The sequence below is a fragment of the Parasteatoda tepidariorum genome, chromosome 3, assembly GCF_982258835.1.
Source record: "Parasteatoda tepidariorum strain Cologne lab strain chromosome 3, Ptep-v5.0, whole genome shotgun sequence".
NCBI classification, from domain to species: Eukaryota; Metazoa; Arthropoda; class Arachnida; order Araneae; family Theridiidae; genus Parasteatoda; species Parasteatoda tepidariorum.
Genome location: NC_141757.1, coordinates 23,337,244 through 23,361,802, shown reverse-complemented (window position 1 = coordinate 23,361,802; position 24,559 = coordinate 23,337,244). Strand labels below are relative to the sequence as shown.

At 31.6% G+C, this 24,559-nt stretch overlaps 1 protein-coding gene across 3 annotated transcripts in view; it reads right to left on the bottom strand.

The window, feature by feature from the left end:
- Positions 1–627: 627 nt before the first annotated feature.
- LOC107438276 (uncharacterized) overlaps positions 628–24,559 on the bottom strand; it is a 79,084-nt gene continuing 55,152 nt past the window's right edge. For all 3 annotated transcript variants that reach the window (XM_043049694.3, XM_087158953.1, XM_087158954.1), the window contains 4 exons: positions 22,394–23,257; positions 13,359–15,394; positions 8,632–9,837; positions 628–3,487 (listed from right to left, as the gene is read on the bottom strand). In XM_043049694.3, the coding sequence (XP_042905628.2) occupies positions 2,878–3,487; positions 8,632–9,837; positions 13,359–15,394; positions 22,394–23,257 (4,716 nt within the window). In that variant the 3' untranslated portion in view covers positions 628–2,877. The remainder of the gene's footprint in view (positions 3,488–8,631; positions 9,838–13,358; positions 15,395–22,393; positions 23,258–24,559) is intronic.

Here is a 24,559-nt window from a genome sequence, read left to right as displayed (position 1 = left end):
CATAACAAATTAACAACGCTCTAAATATGCTTTTTAGTACGCAGTGTCTTAAACATTTTGAAAAATAGATAGGTTATGAGACAGTAAAACTGAAATAAAAATCTGTTTAATAAGAACTGTTTTATAAGACTGGACCATAGACAGGCCTGCTAACTGCAACGCTTTTTGCAAAATATTTTATAGAGTGGTAGACCTTTCAAAACATAAACTCTCAAAGTTTTTGGTAATTTTGCAAACATTTTATGCTTCACCAGCGGAGATTTGGAGTGAATATGAACTTTTAAATCATTTATATGTGGTGTTGTAGAAAATAAGTTTGAATAAATAGTAAATATTACATTAAAACATAAACATAGCTACCACTAGAATAAATTTTTACAAAAAGCGCAAAGAGTCTGCAGCCCTGCATAGAGTACAAAACATGACCATATTTCGTTTATATTTTATACACCACAAAAAATTTTTATGCATATAATCTGTTTTGTAATGATTGCCCATAAGTTTTCGAATCTTAATCAAAAATAATTTTAAAAAAGCATACAAATAAACAGACATAAATTAAAATTTAAGCAATTCTAGCACTTATGAATTTGGAATAGTTATCAACATATTTGGCATAAATTGGGAATAGTTATTAACATATTTGGTTAGCAATTTTAGATATTTTGTTTTGCCATTGTTCAAACAACCGTTTTCTGATATAGAAAAAATTAAAATATGTTGTTGCTTTTACTTAAGCATAGGGTATTTCTGAATTATTTCAATTGTAAATAACTTAATAAAAAATTAATTTTGTCATATTGTATCAGATTCTCGCAAGTCCAATTAAATAAAATAATTATTTATCTTTTGCAGTTAAAGTAATTACATTTGGCAAGTTAGTAAATTGGCAACATATGACTTCACTTTACAAGTAGACATCTTTTGTAACTAATGGCACTAAACCACACTTACCCTGAAAATGTAGGGATCACAGGTGAATGAATTTTCAGCAATCATTCATGAAATATTATTCGAAAATAATTAAAACTTCGGTTTATTGTTGTTGTAAAATAGATGTATTAATTTCCTATTTGTATTTATGACGAAACTGGCAACTTTTGTACGATTCTACTTGAGCGGTAACCGATTCAAAACAAATTCTGAAGCAGAGCAAGTTTTGTAAGCGCGAGAAAAAATTGATTTTTCTCGAGATTATAATTTCTCGCATAGCACAACCTTAATATATAACTTTTTATAAAAAACATTGAATTTCAAATATTCCATTTTGTTCAGGAGCTACATCATACATTGCTGATTTATTCCGTATCCTGATATACCAATTTCAAGTATCCTAATTTATTCCGCATCCTGATTTACCAATTTAAATATTAAATTTCAGGTATCCAGACTTATTCCGTATCCTGATTTACCAATTTAAATAGTATTAAATTTCAGGTATCCAGACTTATTCCGAATTCTGATTTATCAATTTAAATTTCAGGTATCCTGATTTACCAATTTAAATATTAAATTTCAAACATCCTGATTTATCCCATTTTACTTAGAAAATATACCATTCATTTCCAATTTATTCTATATCCTGATTAACATAGTTAAACAGTGAATTTCGAATATACCGATTTATTTTATTTCACTTAGGAGCTATATCACGCATTGCTAATTTATTCCATATCCTGATTTACCAATTAAAATACTGAACTTCAAGCATCCTGATTTATTCCATTTTGTTTAGAAAACATAACATTTATTTCTAATTTACTCCATATCCTGATTTACACACTCAAACATTGAATTTATCATATCTCGATTTATTCCATTTTTAACTGAGTCTCTGGTTAAACCACTGTATCCAAATCGAAACAAGCGAAAATTATTCAGTTCAAAGTGAAATGATTGAAAATGAAATAATAAACAATTAATATGTAATGAACTTCCTCTACAATAATTGTCGATTCAAATAATCAACTGTTATGTGCCACTGACTCTTTCATGTTCACACTAAACATAATTATATCAGAATACCATTAAACATATTCAGTGGTAAATTAATATGATAGAATAAACATCCAATGATAAAATAAACATCTTTGTTTATTAAGTAACCAATAGTGAATGAATATGTTTCATATCAGTAAACATATTCAATGGTAAATTAACATGTTTCATAACATTAAACAAGTTCAATGTTAAGTGAGTACATTCCATACCGTTAAGTATTTCCAATGATAGAATATATATCTTTTAGTGTTATTAAGCATCTAATGGTATATGAATATGTTTTATATCATTGGACATATTCAATAGTAAATTAACATGCTTCATAACATTAAACAAGTTAAATGAGTACATTCCATATCAATAAGTATTTCAAATGATAGAATATATATCTTTTAGTGTTATTAAACATTCAATGGTAAATGAGTATATTTTATATCATTGCACATATTCTATAATAATATAGTGACATATCACTAAACGTATCAAATGATAAATGAATGTGATTTATATCATTAAAATAAAAGAATAGCATTCCTCTGAATAAAATTAATACATATGCTTTATACTAGAGCTCTGCATTCATAGTTAGGATTTAAAGGTTACGCGATCTGACTATAAGTTTACAGCGAAAATTTGCAAAATATAATGATTTTCGCTTTAAATAAATCTGGCAGCGTACCGTGCTATGCGAGAAATTATGTCAAGTTTGTTCAAGGAGTTACGCATTGTTTACGTTGCAGTTATTTTGTTCATGTATGAAGTAATCGTTCATCATTAACCCTGTTATGTTCAGAAAACAGTTGCCTTAATTCTCGTATGTGTATAAGCTCATTCTTAATTTTACGATAAATGAAAGTTGTGCATTGGTAAACGTTTTTAAATAGTCCAAACCTGAACTTTTTCTGCAACGACGCACCAATTCGCATGATCGTAATAAGAAGAAATAATATGCAAATTGTCGACATGAGTTTCAATCAAATTATCCAATTCGCCTTCTCGGAAGACATGGTAGTATCTATGATATGCCATCAGACCTCCCGTCTCGTTCTCTGGCAGACTTTCCTGCGAAGTGGACTGAGACAGGGAAGAGTTTCTGGAAAGTTCGTTTTTGCTGCTGGAGAGGACCTCTTCCACGGATTTTTGCCTTGGCTTCATCCTTGGCGAGCATGGCGCCGACTGCGTGGATTGAATGTCTTCCTCCACCGAACTCTGACGAAGACGATCCAGGCACACACTTTGCGATGAGCGGTTGAGTATCTTAAGTTTCTCTGGTATTTTCTTTTCTGATGAGTTAGAATTTGGAATGGAACATTTTGTGTCCTGGTCTTCACCCGTTTTGTTCTCCTTGTCATCCGAGTTCGTGATGGTTTCAGGTGGCAATTCAACGTAAGCTTGCCCCAAACAGTTTAAGTTGGATTTAGGATTATTTGATTCTTTGTTCTCCAAGTCACAGGCACTTCCATTGCAAGATTTTTGACCAGAACATCTAAATACAAACAACAATATTAGGTTACAGTAATAAATGTAAGAAACATTTTTTTTAAATTACAGTTTTAACAAGATTTTTTTTATATTTAAGGCAGCTACTATATTTACTGATACACCTGAAAAAAATTTATAATTTTTATTTAAATTTTATTATTATCTAATTTTTATTCGACTTTTTTTTATTTTCATTCACGTTGAAAATAAGTCTATATTTATTTCAGAAGGGTGTTTGAAGTTTAGTTGAATAATAAAGTTCTCAATATACTGTATTGTCATTAAATTGAACTAAATATGTATCTCATTTCGATATTTAAATTAAAATAAACAATCTGTAATCGTCGAAATATTCAAATTAAAGTATTGCTTGCTTTTCAGTTAGATGGATTTAAATAATTTTATGTGTACAGTATACATTTCATTATAAAATGTCAAATTAATTAAAATATATATTAAATATGAAAAACTTTGATTACACTAATCTCCAATATTTAATGCTAGTTGCTCCAATCAGGGAGGCCGCTTTCTCCAGGAAGAGATTCAATCGTTAAAGGGGTATGGAAGGAAGGTAGGAGTGGTTAATATGTTTTTTATTTATTTCCTTTTCTCAAAAAGATTTATTTGTGAAAGGGAAATAAAAATTATTAAACATGTATATCATGACCTATCTTTCAAGCATATGAATTACGGGAACAGAAGTAGTAAGTAGTAGTAGTAGCAGCATTAATAGTGATATGATAATATTAAGTGTCAACATGATTTCAGATTTTAAAAAATGTATTTATTTTACACAGTTCACATTAAAAATGATTTTTAACACTAGAAGGATTGAAACTTAGTATGTGCCTATATTGCCCAAAAGCAGTCAAATTGTTAAAGAATAACTAATGTGTAAAGAAATTTGTTTAAAATTAATTTTTAATATTTTTTTATATTATTTACAGTTATATAACAAGTTATTAGTAAATACTAATAAAACAAAAAAAAAATTATATGTTGTACAAAAAGTCACAAAATTCTAGGAAATTGTATCATTATATACATTGTTTTTTAAATTTAAATTGAAAAGCAGTCAAAATGACTTCCTTGGACAATCTAGTGTTAAGCATCTTAATCCATTTGCTTTGGGTAAAATAAAAATAAACTTCACAAAACTAGAAACAGGAGGTCACAAACTATTAAATTATAGCATATCCAAAACTTTTAACTGAACAGTTTTATCGCTTTGAGTTTTTGAAGGAAAAAAAATCATATGTAGCATATGATTGATATAAAGGATAAGGATTATGATACAATCTCCAAATCCAATAATATGAAACTTTTAATTTTATTCTTTTTTCAAAGATATTTCGCTCTAAAAAATATTTTGAAAAAATGATAAAGGCTAAAATACTATGGGAAAAAGGAATCCAAAATTTAAACTAAAATTCTAGATAACAAAGTAAGAACTCTTGTAATATCATTTTTTATACTACTGGAATAACTTTTGAAATTTGATAAAATAGTAATTCCTAAACAGTGGATTCCTCTGCAACATTTCTTCTTGAAAGTAATTTGAATGTGAATATATAAGACAGGTTATTATTTCAAACGAAACAGGCAAAACTGAATTCATGCATACAAGTAAAATCTTCCTATGAGTGTGTTCATTGGTATAACTGAATGCACAATACGTTAATTGGTAATCAAAAATATATTTTCAGTTCATAAAATCATACGAATCACCTTACACAATGACATCATTATTTCATATTCAGGTCAGGTGTTCTGGTTTATTGCCAATTACAATGATTTTCCAAAATTATCCTTTAATAGTTTTATCGACGGCAGAATTAAAGGCATTGAACACTTAAAAAACACTTAAGTTTACTATTAATTGAGCTAATTTGCAAATTGGATAATCCAATTTCACGGGATACTGTTTGTCACGCCAAATTTTTTTTTAATTCGATTGAATTCTCAAAATTAAAACACTTTCTTGTGGATCGAGTTGCAGGTTTGCTACAGGAGACTAAAAATGTTAGAAGCGCTCACTAATAAAATTCAAGATTTTTATGAAAACGAATTGAAATTAGGAAATCTTTAAGGAAGTACATTTTTTTTCCCAGTTTACTATTGAAAGTATTTGTTAACTATGTTTCTGTTTTAAACACGCATAATTTGAAATGTAAGTCATATTGGTAGTTACGATTGAATAATTAAAAAGATAACAAATAAAAAAAAAGTGACTTGAATTTCTACCACTTTTTACATTTACATACATGCCAACTTGCACGGTAGCTGAAAAAGATTTTACAAAGTGGTCGTAAAACAACATTTGAAGAAGGAAATATCTTCTAGAAAATAAATCTTCAATTTCAAGTTTCAAAATTTCTTTTTTTTTTTCGTTTTTCAACATTCCACGATAAATGAATAATTAAAAACTATGTAGATATGATCTGTTAGTTAACTCTTTTAGTCAGCCACCACACAGACTGCTGAACTGAAAATGCTTTTTATTACAATTTTCTGCAAATTTCATGATGTATGTATTTATTCTGCTCGGCCCAGGTACCCAAATTTGTGAAATAAAGTAAGTAAGTAACTCTTTTAGCTTTCATCGAGGCAATGTGGCTGCTATTCACCTGCGAAGCTCGGGGGTAGGCGAGGCAGTCAATCACAATAACCGCTTCTCTCCTTTTTATTTTAATCTTAATCATTCTATTTAATTTTTATGTACTATTTCATTAAATGTTACTGAACCCCAACTTTCCCCATACAATTGCGCCTCGGCGATTTATAATTTAATTTTACTCAGACGAATTAGTTTGAGCCCCTTGCGGGGCTGACGCTAAGATCATTACCACATATGAGTATAACTACTGCATTTGCTTTCCACCACCTCATCGAAACAACACTAAGTTCACGTTAACCCTTTAATGGACCCTTTATTTCTAGCAAAGGTAAATTAAAGTATTTTTGGAATTGAAATTGTTTTAAGAACAGTCATTGATATAAAAAAAAAACTCATTTAGTTTATAAAAATGCCATTTTTTTGGTAGTAAATATATTTAACATGACCTATTAGGAACTTACTGACTTTTATTTTTCTTTATTTATGAAATAAATTCCTTAAATGCTACAAACTTCAAAAGGAATTATGTATTTTATAACTTTTATACGTTTTTTTAAAAGTGACAAATGGTTACCACTTTTATTCAAACTCACTTCAAGAAAGCTGAAGTTATTGAAAAATGGAAACCTAAATTAAAAGTGGTAAAACGTGGTGGTAAGTATACTTACCAAGGCCTTCAAATATTTAAACACAAATTGTACAAAAGGTGTTTAAATTTTATACTCCTACATTTTTCACTCATGATCTAAAATTATTAAATTAAGGTATTTAAAATCCGTACCAGTAATATTTTTAAAATTTAATTTATATAATTTTTTCGTAACTATACAGCTCATTCTAATCTTCTAAAAATATTATGCTTTCAATACATAGCAACCAATTTTTAGCAGTGGTAGCTATAATATTATGAAATTGTAACTCTCGCAAATTATGTACTTTTTTACAGTCTATTTATTACGTTTCGTAATGATTTCTACCACATTAAATGTTTTGCTCATTATTTTAAAGTAATTCTTAGCCACTAGTCGAAGCAAATCATTCTTATCAAGAATAAAATTAACTATGCACTTGTTAACTATGCACCTTATTATTAATAACTTTTGCTTCTGTATAGAATTGGACAATAAAGCAGATTTAAGATGAATAATCAATGGCCAAAATTATTTTTGTCAGACGAACAAAATATGCTGGATAATGAAAGAAAATTATGTAACGAAAGATAATCGCTATTACACTTACTATAATTTGAAAAATATTGTTTTGAATTTTATGTTACTGTAGTCTGTCGACTTAAGCGAACTTTATTTCACTGTATGGTTTAATCAATACAATAAGATCAGTACGATTCTTTGCTATGGTATGTGTTAAGGATTAAAATTTTATTTACTAATAAAATTTAAAGTATGAACCTCGATTATAGAGATACTAGAATAGATTTAGTTTAAGTATGCATATGAACACAAGTGGTTTAGTTTTCGAAGCTAGAGTACATTTTGTACAGTCTTCAACTCCACTGAAATGAACAATTTTTTTAACCCTTTTTAAGGCCGTGGTAAGTATACTTAACACCAATTTTTAAAGTCCATGTTAACTTATCTACCACTTTTAATTTAGGTTTCCACTTGTTAACTACTTCAGCTTTCTTGCAGTGTGTTTGATACCTATGTCATTAGTCTCAGTCGCCCTAGGGCATATCACAGATCAGAGGTCTAGTGCCCGCTTGCGCGGGCAGGTACCTTGCCAAAATACATAATCTAGCAGTGTGTTTGAATAAAATTGGCAACTATTTTTTAGTGTAAAAAAACGTATAAAAGTTATAAAATGCATAATTCCTACTGAAGTTAGTAGCATTTATAAAATTTATTTTATAAATAAAGAAAAATAAAAGTCAATAAGTTCCTAATAGGTCGTAGTAAATATACTTACCACCAAAAAAAAAAAAGACACTAAAATTTAAATTAATTTTTTATAAGCTATATGAGTTTTTCTTTTCTTAAATCAATTACTATTCTTATATGAATTTCAATTCCAAAAATTATTTAATTTATTTTTACTAGAAGTAAATGGCCCACTAAAGGGTTAACTAATAGGTTGGTTGTTCCAGTTTAATATACGCAAGTGAATTAGTTTTCAATACTAGATAGCATTTTCTACATATTGAATCTCAATTGAAATAAATTGAACTTTTTAATTAACAGGTTGACTTTTCCAGTTTACTGTTGCATAAGAACGTGGTTTACTTTTCAATTCCAGATAGCATTTCCTACATACTCTATCCCAATTTAAATAAATTGAATTCTTTAATTAATATTCTAATTTAAGTATAAAGAGCTGAATGGAAAAAAAAATGTAAACTGCACACATGAAAATAGTTAAGTTGAGAGAGAGGCGCGGCCTAAAGAAGTAAATTTTTTACGTATTTTTCTTCAATTCATTTCTCGATACCGTCTTGTTTGAAATATCTATACGCTATGTAAGCTATAAGCAGAGTGATAAATACTTTAATTGGATATAAGTAACTCATTCCATACCTTTTACCTGATCCATTTTCTTGCTTAGTGTTTTCTTCTGGTCGGTCGTTAGATTTATTGTTCTGCAACTTCTGTTCCGTTGATCTGCAATTATTTGATTTATTCTTTTGCCGACACTTAGGAGGATCAACTGCAGTAAGAATCTTTTCAAAAGTTGATATTCTGACAGATTCGTCGGAACTGCAGTCCTCAATTTTGGGTTCTTGCCTTGGGTACACTTCCCAAAAGGCAGATCTAACGTCTGATATGGCTTCTCCTATGGCTGCAATTAAGTCTGTAGGCTGCTCAGCTTCTTCAGCATTTCTCCTGAAATTTGGAAACAACTCGAAGGGACTGGGTGCTATGTCTGGCATGATCAAACCTAAATGCGGGCGTTCAAGTTCAGCGTCAGGCACACTAAAACGCCTTTCCTTCCTTCCTTTTTCATCGAAACTAATTCTGTACATGTCCCGGCAATCTGCCGCACAGTTTAAAAAGCTCTTTTTTCTTTGTTCATCGGACATTTCACTCTTCCAAGAAGACGATGACGATGGCGTCAAGGATTTGTTCTGGACGCTCACTTCACCATGGCACTGGTCATCATCGGGTATTTCGTCTATGTTGTCCAGCACCCAACTCGTCGTCTGTTTGGTGGACGAAACAGCATCGCACTCACAGTCATTGCTCAGTTTGGACTTCAACGAATCAAGTACATCCAAGGAAGCGGATGAAGATGAAGAGGCTAGGTCAGTCCTCCTTGCGAAGTCCTCGGAGAAGGCTGAATCAGACCTGGCCTCGATATCAGAGAGCTTGCTAAGATTATCACTATCACTCTCTTTTGAAGATCTATCGTCGGATCTCTCCCTTTGCATCACACCTCGAATTCTGTCAGAGGTCGTTGAAAAATCTGTCGCGTTTGAGGAAGACGAAGCTGATTTTCCCATCGAGGAAGACGGAGGTGTTTCGAAAAAGACGCACATTTCTTTCTCCATGACGATGTTGAATTTGGTTTCTGGTTCCGCAACGTTGACGTCATCGCAAGTGACGGAAACAGAGGGTTCTCCTCCCCTGCAGTTGTGACCCCCACTGCAACAGGCTGCAGCTCCCGAGGAATAAGCATCAACTTTGTCGAAATCATTCCATTCCAAAGAAACCGAAGAAGATGGAGAGGTGTCTTCAGATGATACGAATTCGCGGCATTCCACTTCATCGATTGTTACACAGGACCTAAATAAGATAGAAATAAGACAATATGGAGCATAATAATAGAATAAAGATTATGAGAAAATAAAGTTAGGTACAAAGTGACAGTGGATGTCCATAACATTGAAAATACAATGGAATATAATGATAGAATAAAGATTATGAGAAAATAAAGTTAAATTCAAAGTGACAGTGAATGTCCATAACATTGAATAGTGAAAATACAATGGAATATAATGATAGAATAAAGATTATGAGAAAATAAAGTTAAATTTAAAGTGACAGTGAATGTCCGTAACATTGAATAGTGAAAATACAATGGAATATAATGATAAAATAAAGATTATGAGAAAATAAAGTTAGGTACAAAGTGACAGTGAATGCCCATAACATTGAATAGTGAAAATACAATGAAATATAATGATAGAATAAAGATTATGAGAAAATAAAGTTAAATTCAAAGTGACAGTGAATGCCCATAACATTGATTAGTGAAAATACAATGGAATATGATGACAGAATAAAGATTATGAGAAAATAAAGTTAAATTCAAAGTGACAGTGAATGTCCATAACATTGAACAGTGAAAATACAATGGAATATAATGATAGAATAAAGATTATGAGAAAATAAAGTTAAATTCAAAGTGACAGTGAATGTCCATAACATTGAATAGTGAAAATACAATGGAACATAATGATAGAATAAAGATTATGAGAAAATAAAGTTAAATTCAAAGTGACAGTGAATGCCCATAACATTGAATAGTGAAAATACAATGGAATATAATGATAGAATAAAGATTATGAGAAAATAGAGTTAGATACAAAGTCACAGTGGATGTCCATAACATTGAAATTACAAACAGGACTTTTACAGTAAAAAAATTATCAATTACAACTCTTTAAATGTCAACAGCATAAAAATTAATTAGATGGGTAATAGATTCAAAATATTTTGTTATTACAGCAATTTTATTGAATTAAAAACCTTAAGCCAAGATTACCTGATCAATCTAAACAAGAAAGATTAAGACATTTTGTCAAGAAAGATTAAGACATAATCATAAAACTTGAAATTAGGAAAAAATAATAAACATTTGATAAATATAGCTTTAAGTTTGATTATTTTCTTCTTTGATCAATACCATCAAACACTATAGGAAGTTCATTTTCCTTGTTAATCGTATTTGAACAAGGTAGAGAACTGTTTACTTAACAGTTACAAATGTAACTTTACACTTACTAACGTTACTTAATTATTTATTAAATGTTTACTTAACGTTATTAATGATTAATTTTTGTCCCCGAAACTTAAGAAGTGTTTTTCACTTTCATATTCTATTATTTCTTTTATATGTATTCGAACTTTTCTTTTTTATATGTACTCGAACTTACTTCATTTTTTTATTTGCAGTAGAGCTCTTTTACAGCGATCAGGAATTAACTGCAGTATTTCTTCATTATAATTGGAAGCTCGTAAAAAAAATTGCAAATAGTCTTACGTACTTACTAAATTATAAATAAAACATTTACTTTATTTCTATGTTATTTTCGTACAAATCGAAAAAATATTTGGCTATGGGTTGTCTTATTGTTCTTCGGATAAGACCCATGGCCTGAAAAACAGAACCTTCCCTGCTTTCGAAAAACTTTCTCACGTTTGCTGAACATATAACTCATACTAACTTTCAATTTTCTTCAGAATGTTAAACAAAATTTTTTACGCGTAGGGATTAGCTAACCTGAAGAGGTGGAAGTACGTCGAGATTTTATAAATCACAAAAAAATTTGCTCGCTCAAATCAGGGCTTGCTAGTAAAAGGCGAGCTCTGTTCCATCAGACTTAACATTGTCATTGTACCAACCAAGTATTTTCGATTTGTTTCTTATATCCGAGTTCTTGTTGAATTAAGGCTCGTAGTAAGTAAATTTTTACTGTAATTTCTTAGTGGGTAGGCCATTGGACCAACCTTTATTTATGGAAGCGTTCCTCAAGAAAGAACTTAGTGAGCATGTTTTATATACTAATAAATTGTTGTTTAATAATCGTAGTGGTAGTTACGCCGCAATAGTATGTCATAAAGTAATCATAATTCAATGTCATCAGTATTTTTGGTCAACATTGGTTGATTCGTTTGTAACAACTGTGTTGTTATAACCTCATCACATAAAAAGATTTACCGATAGAGAATAATAAAGAGAATCTCCGATAGAGAATAAAAGTTCGCTGTCGAATTTATAAAAAAAAAAAATCCTTTAAGGGGACACAGAACATTCAAAATAAAAAGTACAATTTTCATTCGATCATTTTTAAGTTTTAAAAGAATATTGGTAACATTAATAGAAGTCTGTGCACAAAGTTTCAGAAAAAAAAATTAGTTATAGCTAAAAGTATGGATTTTAATTGTATAGATTAAAAAGTTCCTTGCAAACGAATTTTAATTTTTTTAAAATTAAATTCTTACCTAAATACGTTGCTTATAGGCATTTACATAAATTTAAGTGGTTATGGTAATCAATTATTAAAAAATTAAATTAAGATAGTGAGTTAATCAAATGCATTTAGAATTAGACAAGACACATCGAAGAGTATCTGAAATTTTTTTAATAGCAATAAAACAGAAACTTGTGTTTCAGGAAATTTTTGAAGTTGTGAAAACAATGAAAATTCCATTACCAGAAAAAGCAACTTTGTCCACGAGAACTGCATTTTTATTTACGGGTCTTTACGAATTCATATCTTATAATTCGGTAAGAAAAACTCTTATATGGTTGGTTCGGCTCTGATTTAAACACGGTTTGTTACCAATTACTTGGTAAAGTATAATTTTTTTTAATATCTCAAAAACCAAATTATGGTTTTTTGAAGGATTTTTCTCACTCTGAACGTCTAGTGTTCCCTTAAAAACTTCTGATGCAAGAAGGCAGCTTTTTAGACTTTCAGTTTGGCATTTTATTATCAGAAAACTTAACTCGTCAAAAATATTTATTGTGTCAGGATACCGTACGGAATATAGGAAATTAACTTTCAGTAAAATTATTTTTCAGGCATTTTTAACACGTTGAATGCCACGCTAATTTTACATGGCTTGCCCATCTGGTTAAACGGTAAAAAACTACAAACTAAATTTGCTAATTTGACAGATTTTGCTAGTTTTTTTAAAAGGTTTAACATGACCTTTCTGAAAAAAGTGGTAAACTGTATAAGCCATTGTTTAGAAATAAAGGTGGTTAAAAATCTACTAAATTGAATTTAATAAGCCAAGAATCTCAATTAATAAACTACCACTTGAAAATATTTATTCACTTGCCGGAGCAAGTTATCATCTCTGTGTATATAAATAAAACTGTTTTTGTGTGTTCGATATTACATTAATTTCTTCAAACCATTTTAGTAACGATAATAATATAAAAATATTAAAAATTTACTCGAATTATGTGTTCTTAATTTCGCCGGACACCGGTGACCCACATGGCATTCAACGTGTTAATATTATATAAGGGATTTCTTTGCAGTCTGCCAATAAAGTTTTTAAAAACTTACCTTTTTAAACGTTTCCTAAGTCCGCATCGAACTCCTTTCTTTGCAGCATGCAACTCAGTGTCACTAAAAGAGGGTGTTTTGGGGGGTCTGGGAATGGGACAAACACACTTCTCGTCACATTTGGCAACCTCAAGTTGGTTAACTGGTTTTTCACTCAAGGCATTTCCGACAGATTCATTCACTTTCTTCACTGTCAACACCTGACTGCTGTCCGGATTATCTTCCTCATCATCAGTTCTCCTGTAATCATTCGTTTCATCAGACACAGATGAAGTTCCTTCCATCGATATGACTGATTCATCAGACAGCGTTACCTGACTTGATTCGTCAAGAGAGGATTGCCTGCTGTCGTTTAGACTTTTTGATGTTGGCGATACTTTAGAAGCTTCGCCAGATCCTTCGGATTCTAATTTCTCTTTGATGTTCCTCAGGGAACCAAAAGTATGACTTACGTTCTTAAAGAGATCGAAACTTTGTATGGAACCCTGGCTTGAAGTCAAACTTTCCAAACGCTCTTTGAGTTTGAACAAAGATCGTCTCACCTCGCTATCTCGATTTTTGGACAAGTGAGCATGATCTGCTATGTTTTGTTTCAGATCGCGGCAGCTAAGGTCTGATGTGCTACAGGTAGGTGAATTGTTAGCTATTTCAGATGGATTTTGTTTTGAGTTATTATCTAGTGCTATGATTTCACTATCTTCTGAAGGTTCACTTTCACTCAGTTTACCCTTCTTAGAGTTTTTAAGAACAGATTCTATTGGTTCATTGGGTGATTTTTGTACTCTTGGCTTGGTTTTCTCGAGATCGGTTACTTCCGAGTTGAAACGTATGCTTCTGATCCTAGATTCACTTTCATTTGACAAATCCGTTGCTTCAGATGGTTCGATTCCAGTAATTAAGGGATCAGTTATGTAACAAATTGGACCGATAGGTGATGGCGTGCGAGATAATTCCCCTTCATCTTCATCTTTTTTATCGCTTTCGTTTGTAGCATCCACTTCTGAAGGGGGTTTCACTTTGGACTCTGTAATCGATTTATTGGTTGGAAGATCTTTATCGCTAATCATCTTTAAGCCATCATCCGATTCCAAACTACCCTGACTTGATTTTGAAGAATCAGAACTAATTTTTTTTATCAAGTGAACTCCGTTTGAATCTTCTGAATGCCGCGAATGTAGTTTGTCCTCAATTTTGGGATCCGATATGGGTCTAATAAGACTCCTCCTCGTCCTGATAGAGTGATCGATACCATCCTGCCGAACCACGTGGTTTCCTTCATTAGGATAATTAAGTTGCTGCTGTTGCATTAATTGATCAATTACTCCAGAAGACCCGGGAAACCGACCATCGTTCTTTCCTGATTGAGGTGGGGACGATTCGGCGGAAGATGTTTGGCTACTGAGTACTGTCACTGGAGATGCTTGAGCTGAACGGCTTCCGAATCTTGATATGTTGTGTCGTACTTCATTCTGGGAACCAAGTGTCTCAAATTCACTAGTGCTTCGCTGGATCACAGATATAACACTTTCCTCGCTGTCCACACTAGTATCACTTGTGATACTATTACCTTTTCGAGGTATGACTGACACAATAGATTCCTCGCTATCTACACTAGTGTCACTTTTAACAGAACTCCCTCTGCTGCAGCTGCGGGGCATAGTGTACGTCCGAAGTGCTGAGGCCAGTACTCCTTGAGCTGCCGAAGCAGAGAATCGTCTTGGTACTTGATGTGAGGAGGAGGAATTGTCTCCAGTATCAACACTGAGGCTTCGCTTCACAAGTCCACGTTGGGGTATATTGACTACTGTTCTCTCTTGCGTCTGATAACCAAACGTAGAGTTGCCAACTCTGGAAGCAAGATCGTTTGGACCAGAGGAGGTATCGGCAAGAATGTTCTGGGCTTGTTCGTAGAAGCTTATATGCCTCTGTTTGTCAGAGTTAAACATTGTTTCTTCAGGAATGTCATCAATCAGTTTATAGAGTTCTGGCATTGAGTAATACGAAGATAAGTGGCTCTCCAGAGAGTCATTTTCAGTCTGGAAAATTAGAATAATTTACATTTAATGAGCAATAAGGTAATTTAAAAAAACTGATGCGAAAATCGACTTACTCAACTAACATTGAATAATAATAATAAAATAAAACAATTATTATCATGCCATATCAGAGGGAAGTTCGTTGCAAGACAGCGATATGTCGCATTTCTGATATATATTATATATATATATCAGAGCTGCCAACTTAACTAAATAACTAAATGCTCGCGATTCTAGAACATTTATGATTTTATCCGTTTACAAATAAATATGTAGTATTTAATACGTAACAAACAATTTAGTGTTTTTTATATTTTATTTATTTACCTAATTTTGTAGTTTTCAACTTTGAGACACGTACAGAGATGCCAACTTGCTCCGGACAGTAAATATATATTTTAAAGTGGTAGTTTATCAATTGTGATTCTCTCTTTAATAAATTCAATTTAGTAGATTTTTATCCACCACTATTTCTAAAAAATTCATAGGCTTATATACTTATATACAATACTTATGTCATGCTATACCTTTTAAAAAGCAAGCAACAATAGTCAAATATTTGCAAAATTTACTTTGTAGTTAGCTACCGTTTTTTTCATTATTTTGAAGTGTCCGGAGCAGTTGGCATCTATGATATATATATATATATATATATATATATATATATATATATATATATATATATATATATATATATATATATATAATATATATATATCTAGTGCCAGTTCCTATCTGTAGTGCCAGTTCCAATCTATAGTACCAGTTCCTGTGCTGTAAGCTGATCTAGCTAGAGATCTAACCAGATTATGACAGATTATGTAAGCTGCAAGTTAGACCCCGTGCGAATTTCCCAAAGACACGAGAGACACGGGAGCGCGTAATGGAACTAACAAAAAAGGAGACGCTGATAAATTCCAAAGAGGGGCAGCAATGACGATTTTCTTTTAACTTCACGATGACGAACTCATTTATTTTGTGTTATTCCTGTGTTTGTTTATCGTCCATCTTTATGTAAATTTAGCGTTTAATATATGTTTTGTTAAAGTACAGTGCCTCTTATTTTCAAAGAAGACCACTCATGCCGTCCCCACAAAATCAGAAGTGGTTTCAAGAACAAATTGATGGTGAAGAAATTAGATTGAGAAAAAATTGCTAGTAAAAAGAAAATTATTGGCGAAGAAAATTGGATGCCGAATGGTTTCATTCTTGTGAAAGTAAGTAACGGAATGGCGTTGTGATGAAACTTTCATTTTTTTTATTTCATCTCTGCAACTACAATTGGGGTACGTATCGTACATTTGTGACATCTACATTTATTATTAGACTTTTATTCATTAATCAAAAATAATTCTTAACGATATTAAGCAAGTAAGCAAAGCATTGAAAAATTTTAAAAAAGACAAAATAAGACTTTTACATAAATTTATTTTCGATGTGGAAGGCGATCGTTCAAACAGAAAACGATTAAGAAATTTTACTGGTTTCAATTTTACTTTAGACAGCGAAGAATTTCAAAATAAATTAAAAAATATTGAAAAAGAATTCACTCTTAACCAACTTATAACTCTTTCCAATATTCTAAATATTTCGTATGAAGGCAATGAAACCGAAATTGCAATAAACATGTTGACGTTATTAATGGATTTGAATAAACTGGCAGAGCTCGCCAACGCGTCTAGTTCAGAGTCGGACGACGACATAAGCAATCCTCAAAGTGAAACTGAACCTTTGATTAAAGAGAAGGAACACAATTTTCCAGTGCAGAGAAATGATGAAAATAAAAACAGTAATTCGTGTTTAAAAGATAAAAATAATTCCTGTAGAAATTTCGAATTTCAAAATGTTGCTATTAATTATTCTGATATCGAAAGTACTATTTCTAAGTATAATGCAGGATCGCATGAAAATATTGTTCATTGGATCGAAAATTTCGAAAATATTTCAAAATTGTTTAATTTGTCAGATTTACAAAAATTTATTTTTGCCAAAAGATCTCTTGGTGGTAACGCCTCTTTATTTGTCAGAACTGTACCGGAAATAAATTCATGGCGAAAATTAAAAGAAGCTTTGATTGACGAATTTTCTTTTGAAATTAATTCTGCTAATTTGCATGATCTTTTAAGTAGACGAAAAATGAAGGATTGTGAATCGGCTCCAGAATATTATTTAAAGATGAAAGAGATCTGTAATTTCGGAAAAATAGACGATGCTGCTTTTATGCATTATGTAATTAAGGGGATTAACGATAAGCATGAAAACAAAATTGTTTTGTACGGCTGCAAAAATTTGTCTGAATTTAAAGAGAAAGTTAAAGTTTATGAAATAATAAAAAGTGATTCCGCAAAGAGTAAAAATGCTTTCGATAAAATCGGAACAAAACATGACTTTGATAGTAAATATAATTATTATGATAGAACAAAAGCAAAATATGATGATAGGTATAATGTGAGAAAAGATGTTTCAAACAGGAATAAAAATAAATATGAAAATAATAATGAAAAGATAAGGTATAATACTGATGTTGAAACTTTTAATAATAAATTGTGTTACAATTGTGGTTCAAGAAATCATATTTCAAAATATTGCATACATAAAGATAAGGGTTTAAAGTGTTTTAAATGTGAAGCGTTTGGACACAAAGCTTCGCAATGTCCAAAATCAAATGCAAAAACGGAAGTTGCTACTTTAAATGTTAGTGTAGAGCCAAAGTTGTTTAAAATGGTAACGGTTGATAACTTAACTGTGAAGTCTTTGATTGATACAGGAAGTCAAGCCACTTTAATCAAAAGATCAATTTTTAATAATTTAAACTCCAAAGAACTATTTCCATTTAATTGTACTCTAAACGGATTTGGTAAATCAAAAGTGACTCCGTTAGGTTATTTTAAAGAAAGTATTAAAATTGACGATTTCAAATGTTTGGCTGAAATATGTGTTGTAGAAAATGATATGATGCCGTATGAAGCTATTATAGGCCTTAATGTCTTAATGCACGGTGAAACAATAATCAATGAAAAGGGTATCACAATTAAAAATAAAATTCCGTGTTTTGATGAAGTAAACTATTTGTCTATTTTACCAATCGATCTTACTATATCTGATGAAGTTGAAATTAACATAGATCCTTGTGTTCCTAATGTTTTAAAAAATAAATTACAACAATTAGTTTTCGATTATGCGCCAGATAAACTTAAGACAACTAATGTGGAAATGAACATTTTGGTTAAAAGTCAGGAACCGATATTTCACCAGCCACGTAGATTGCCGTTTTCTGAAAAGAAGACTGTTGAAGCTCAAGTCGTTGAATGGTTAAAACAAGGAATAGTGGAGCCTAGTTCTTCCGAATATTGTAGTCTTGTTGTAATAGTTAAGAAAAAAGACGGATCTCCTCGTATTTGCATAGATTATAGAAAATTAAATAAGATAATTGTCAAAGATAGATTTCCTCTCCCATTAATTGAAGACATTTTAGATAGACTACAAGACTCGAAAATTTTCAGTACAATTGATCTTAAGAACGGATTCCTACATGTCGATGTAAATAAAGATAGTAGAAAATACACTTCATTTGTGACACATGAAGGACAATATCAATTTCTTAAAGTTCCTTTTGGACTATGCAACTCTCCCGCTGTATTTCAAAGATACATAAACACCATTTTCCGAACTTTGATTAATGAAGGTATAGTTTTACCATATTTAGACGACATTATAATTCTGTCTTCCTCCCTTGAAGAAGGTATTGAACGACTTAATCGGGTTTTAAATATTGCTAGTGAATATGGACTTAATATTAATTTCAAGAAGTCCCATTTCTTAAAGAAGCGCATTGAATTTTTAGGCCATGTGATAGAGGATGGAAAAATATTCCCATCTACCTTGAAAACCAAAGCAGTTCTTAACTTTCCGGAGCCAACAAATTTGAAAAAAATTCATAGTTTTTTGGGATTGACCGGATACTTCAGAAAATTTATTCCGAACTATTCTATAATAGCTAGACCGCTGAGTGACCTGCTAAAAAAAGATCATAAGTTTAAGTTTAGCATTGAAGAAAAGAAAGCGTTTAATCAATTAAAATCTTTGTTAGCCCAAGATAAAGATACTGGAATTAAGACTATAAAAGAACTACTTAAAATTTCGAATTATGAAGATTATTGCAATAGAAACGAAATTTTGTATAAATTTGTTGATGGCAAAGAATTGGTGGTTGTGCCAGAAAATATGCAAAACGAAATTATAAGAACAGCTCATGAGAAAGGACACTCTGGAATTAAATATACGGAAAAAGAAATCGAAGAATATTATTTCATACCCAAACTTAGACAGAAAATAGAAAACATCATAGCAAATTGTGTTCATTGCATACTGATGAATCATAAAAGAGGAAAGAAAGAGGGACTATTACATCCATTGCATAAAGAAGATATGCCTTTGAAAACTTTTCATATTGATCATCTCGGACCTTTGGAGAGCACCCATAAAAATTATAAATATGTGTTAGCGATAATAGATGCTTTTACCAAGTTTGTATGGATTTATCCCACGAAGACTACTACGTCAGCTGAAACTTTAGCCAAATTAGAAATCCAAAAAACTGTATTTGGAAATCCTTCCCAGATAATTTCAGATAGGGGTACAACATTTACCTCCAGTGAATTTGGTGATTATTGCTCGAAAGAAAATATTAAACATCATTTAATAACAACAGGTTTACCAAGAGCTAACGGACAAGTAGAGCGTATTAATCAAACCATCATATCGATTCTTTCAAAATTATCCATAGAAAATCCAGCTGAATGGTACAAGCATACAAATAAAGTTCAACAAGCGATAAATTCAACCTATCAAAGAAGCATAGACACTACTCCATTTGAATTGCTTTTTGGGACAAAAATGAACACTAATGGACTGGGAAAACTAAAGGAAATGATCGAAATTGAATTTCAGTCTCAGTTTGACACCCAAAGAGAGGAACTAAGAAAAAACGCAAAGCAACAAATTTTTAAAATTCAACAAGAAAATAAAAAGACCTATAATTTAAGAAGAAAGGAACCAAAATCCTACGAAATTGGAAATTTGGTCGCCATCAAAAGAACCTAATTTGGACCTCATTTGAAGCTAAAACCTAAGTACCTTGGCCCTTACAAAATAACAAGAGTAAAAGGAGGAAATACCTATGATGTAGTAAAAGAAGGGAATCACGAAGGACCCAACTGCTCGACAACGTGTGCGGAGTATCTTAAATCATGGAGCGGTTGCCAAGAAGAATTTTAGCGGTTGCCAAGTAGAATTTTACTACTTGCCAAGACAAAAAAAATAAAGACTGTAATTTTTGAAGATGAAAAATTAGTTGCTAAAGAATTTGATTTTTGAAGAAGACGTAAAGAAAGACGAAAGAATTTAAAGACGAAAGACGTAATAGATGACGAAAGAATTTAAAGACGTAAAAGAAGACGAAAGAATTTAAAGACGAAAGACTTGAAAGAAGACGAAAGAATTTAAAGACGTAAAAGAGGACGAAAGAATTTAAAGACGTAAAAGAAGACGAAAGAATTTAAAGACGTAAAAGAAGATGAAAGAATTTAAAGACGAAGAAGTTCAAGACGAAAGACATTAAAAAGAAAGACGAAAGACGCTAAAGAAAAAAGACCAAAGACGTTGAAAAGAAAAGAAGACGAAGCCTTTGAAGAAGAGAAAAGACGTGCAAAGATGGAAGAGTGAACGTGCCTGAACTGATACACTCTTACCTGAAAGATTTTTTTTTTCATGAAAGACACTAACCTAAAACATTTATTTTTCAGTTATTAATTTTATTTGTCAGTCTGTTCTGCTTTTTCTTTTTTATTCTTTTTAGAGTCGCTGGAGGACCAGCCGAAATGCAGGACGGCCGATTCTGTAGTGCCAGTTCCAATCTATAGTACCAGTTCCTGTGCTGTAAGCTGATCTAGCTAGAGATCTAACCAGATTATGACAGATTATGTAAGCTGCAAGTTAGACCCCGTGCGAATTTCCCAAAGACACGAGAGACACGGGAGCGCGTAATGGAACTAACAAAAAAGGAGACGCTGATAAATTCCAAAGAGGGGCAGCAATGACGATTTTCTTTTAACTTCACGATGACGAACTCATTTATTTTGTGTTATTCCTGTGTTTGTTTATCGTCCATCTTTATGTAAATTTAGCGTTTAATATATGTTTTGTTAAAGTACAGTGCCTCTTATTTTCAAAGAAGACCACTCATGCCGTCCCCACACACACACATATATATATATATATATATATATATATATATATATATATATATATATATATATATATATATATATATATATATATATATATATATATATATATATATATATATATATATCAGCAGACGGCCTCAGGCTTTGTGGCGGGGGAATTTCTCACCGTAGACATAATATATATGAGAAAAATATACATAATTAACGTTTAGAACTTTATCACATTTTAAAACTTAAGTGTTACTTAAAAAGGAAAAAATTCATTACATTTATTTATTTTATTCATACAATTTCGATTTAATAGTTTATAATTTTTAGACTTATCACCATTTCTCAATAAATCCTTCAGTTTTCTAATATTTTCCGAATTTGCCAGCAGCTATATGATATTCTTTTTAAAAAATATGATAGAAATAGAAAATAGGAAGAAATATGGCAGAAATTTATAAAAATGTAAAAATCCGTTTAAGAGTACATTTGGTTTTACCATTTTAAATAGATCGCTTTTATAAAGTAAATTTAGTTAGTAAATAAAATTATCGAACACTTTAAAAAGTATTTTGATTTGCCCTTTTCAAATAAATCCTTTTATTAAAGTCGAGGAATTGAAAATAGCAAATTAATTCTGCTTAATAAAAGGTTTAATTTGAAGCAAGCATTAATAATCAGGATGCCGATTAGCAATTAGCAGCATAATTTACATGCATAATAGTAGTTTATGAACATAAACAACATGAAACCGACATGTTACCTTTAACTCTGTAGATTCACTTTGCTCCGTCGTAGGTGGCTTAACTAGATCATTATTCCGGGGCTCTTTTATTTTTTTCACTTTACAAGGGCCGTTCGAAATTTTAACCGAAGACTTCCTACCAGAAGTCACAACAAAATCACTATTTTGTAATTTCTCCTCCGTTAATGCTGTGTTGATTTCTTTAATGTTACATTTAGAAGATAAAACTTTATCCTCCTCCAGAGACACATCCTGGCGCAACTTACGCAAGGCATCTGCCGGACTGTTGTACCGCCGAGAACTCTTGGTTTCACAAGGTACCACTGGAATATCACTGGCGTTCTTAATACCATCCACCAATACGCTGGCTGCAAAGGTTTGCAGCATTGAGGGTTTGGCTTTGACCCGAGGTCCAGCGGTGATGTTTGGGTTAGATTCAGTCTCGAGTTCTTCTTTCCCATATGTAGGACTTAAGGACATCAGTTCTTCTAAGCGTGACATCATAGACACAGTTGATTTGGAACGCACAATACCGTTGACGTCACCACCTCTCGCTTTAATGACGTATTCCCTAGGATCACTTGCAGTGGATATTCGCTTGTGGAGATCAGACAGAGGTTCTTTCTCGCACTTTTTCACCCTCAGGAAGCCAGGAATCATATTGAGGAAATCAATAAGAGATCGAGATTTTTTCCCGGAATCGGGCTCGCTAACCGGAAGGCAAGAGGTACACATATGGGCTTCACAGCTACCTAATTTCTCGTAATTGGTACTTGTAGGCGTACCACACTTTTTACACATATCGTAACCCTCTAAGTGGCGTATCTCAATTGGTATGTCGTCATCGTCTGGTTGATCCGGGTAATCAGAATCTAAACTGTCCTAAAATTAGAAAGAAAAGTCCATAAATTTATTTTTGCTTATGATTTAAGTTCTATCATAAGTATCTATCATAAGTAAGCGTTTGTAAACCTATGCTGTTAGAAGAGAGAGAATTTCGCTTTACAAACGATATTTACTGTTTTAGGCTAATATAACTATGGTTCGTTTTTTTATGTATTTTATACAAGATCATTTAAAAAAATTAACACGTAGGTTATTATACATTTAATTTTTTCCCATTATTTTCTCATATTGAAATTCATGTAGTTTAAAAAATCTCACTGTCCGTGGTGAATTATTTTGTATAAATGATATACTGTGAATGACCGAAATTTGCGGTTGTTGATTTCCACTGGTTAATGTTGACAATCACATAGACGCTTTGGTAAATGTCCGAAATATATAATAGGTCTAGTTAAATGCCACTGTCCAGTATACATTTGTCCGGTATGCCCTATATCAATGCTTTTTTAAGGTTCAGTGCCCCTGCCCGGTATACATTTTCCCGGTATGCCTTACATCAATGTTTTTTTAAAGTGCTACTGCCCAGTACGCATTTAACCGGTACTCCGAACATTGATGTTTCTCCTAATCTATCCTTATCAAAGATTAAAGTATCGAATAAATATAATAATATCAAAGTATAAATTAATATCAAATCGGATATAACAAATATTTCGGGCATTCGGGTATGCGATTGTTGACATTCACCTGTGAAATCGACATTCTCTTGATTTTGGTCATTCACGGTAACATATCAGCCAACTTTTACGCATTTGACGCAAAATTTTATTTCTATATTTAAAGTGGTAGTAAAATATATGCTTTTTTTTATATTCCTTGCATTTATAAAATTAATTTATAATATTTTTAATCCACCACTATTTTTAAAAAAATTAAGCATATATATCAATATATAAAATATTAATGTATTAATTCAAACCTCTTCTCTCTCTCTCAAACTTGTTTGTTCAATCTCACTACTTCATTTTAATTTTCTCTCAGTAAAAGATACTGAACCCTAACTTTCACCTCTCAGTTGCGCTTCGGCGATTTATTATTTATTTCCACTCAGATGAATTAGTTGGAGCCCCTAGCGGGGCTGATGCTAAGATAACCAACACATATGAGTATGAATGTATTAATTCGCACAAGCTTGTTCAAAATGTAACTACTTAAAATTGCATTTTAAATTTAAATATACTACCGCTGGGGAAAATCATCCTTGAAAGGATTAAAAGTTGGCAGGTATGCGGTAACATAAGCACATAATCTTCACAGTAACTGTTCATCACAAGCATA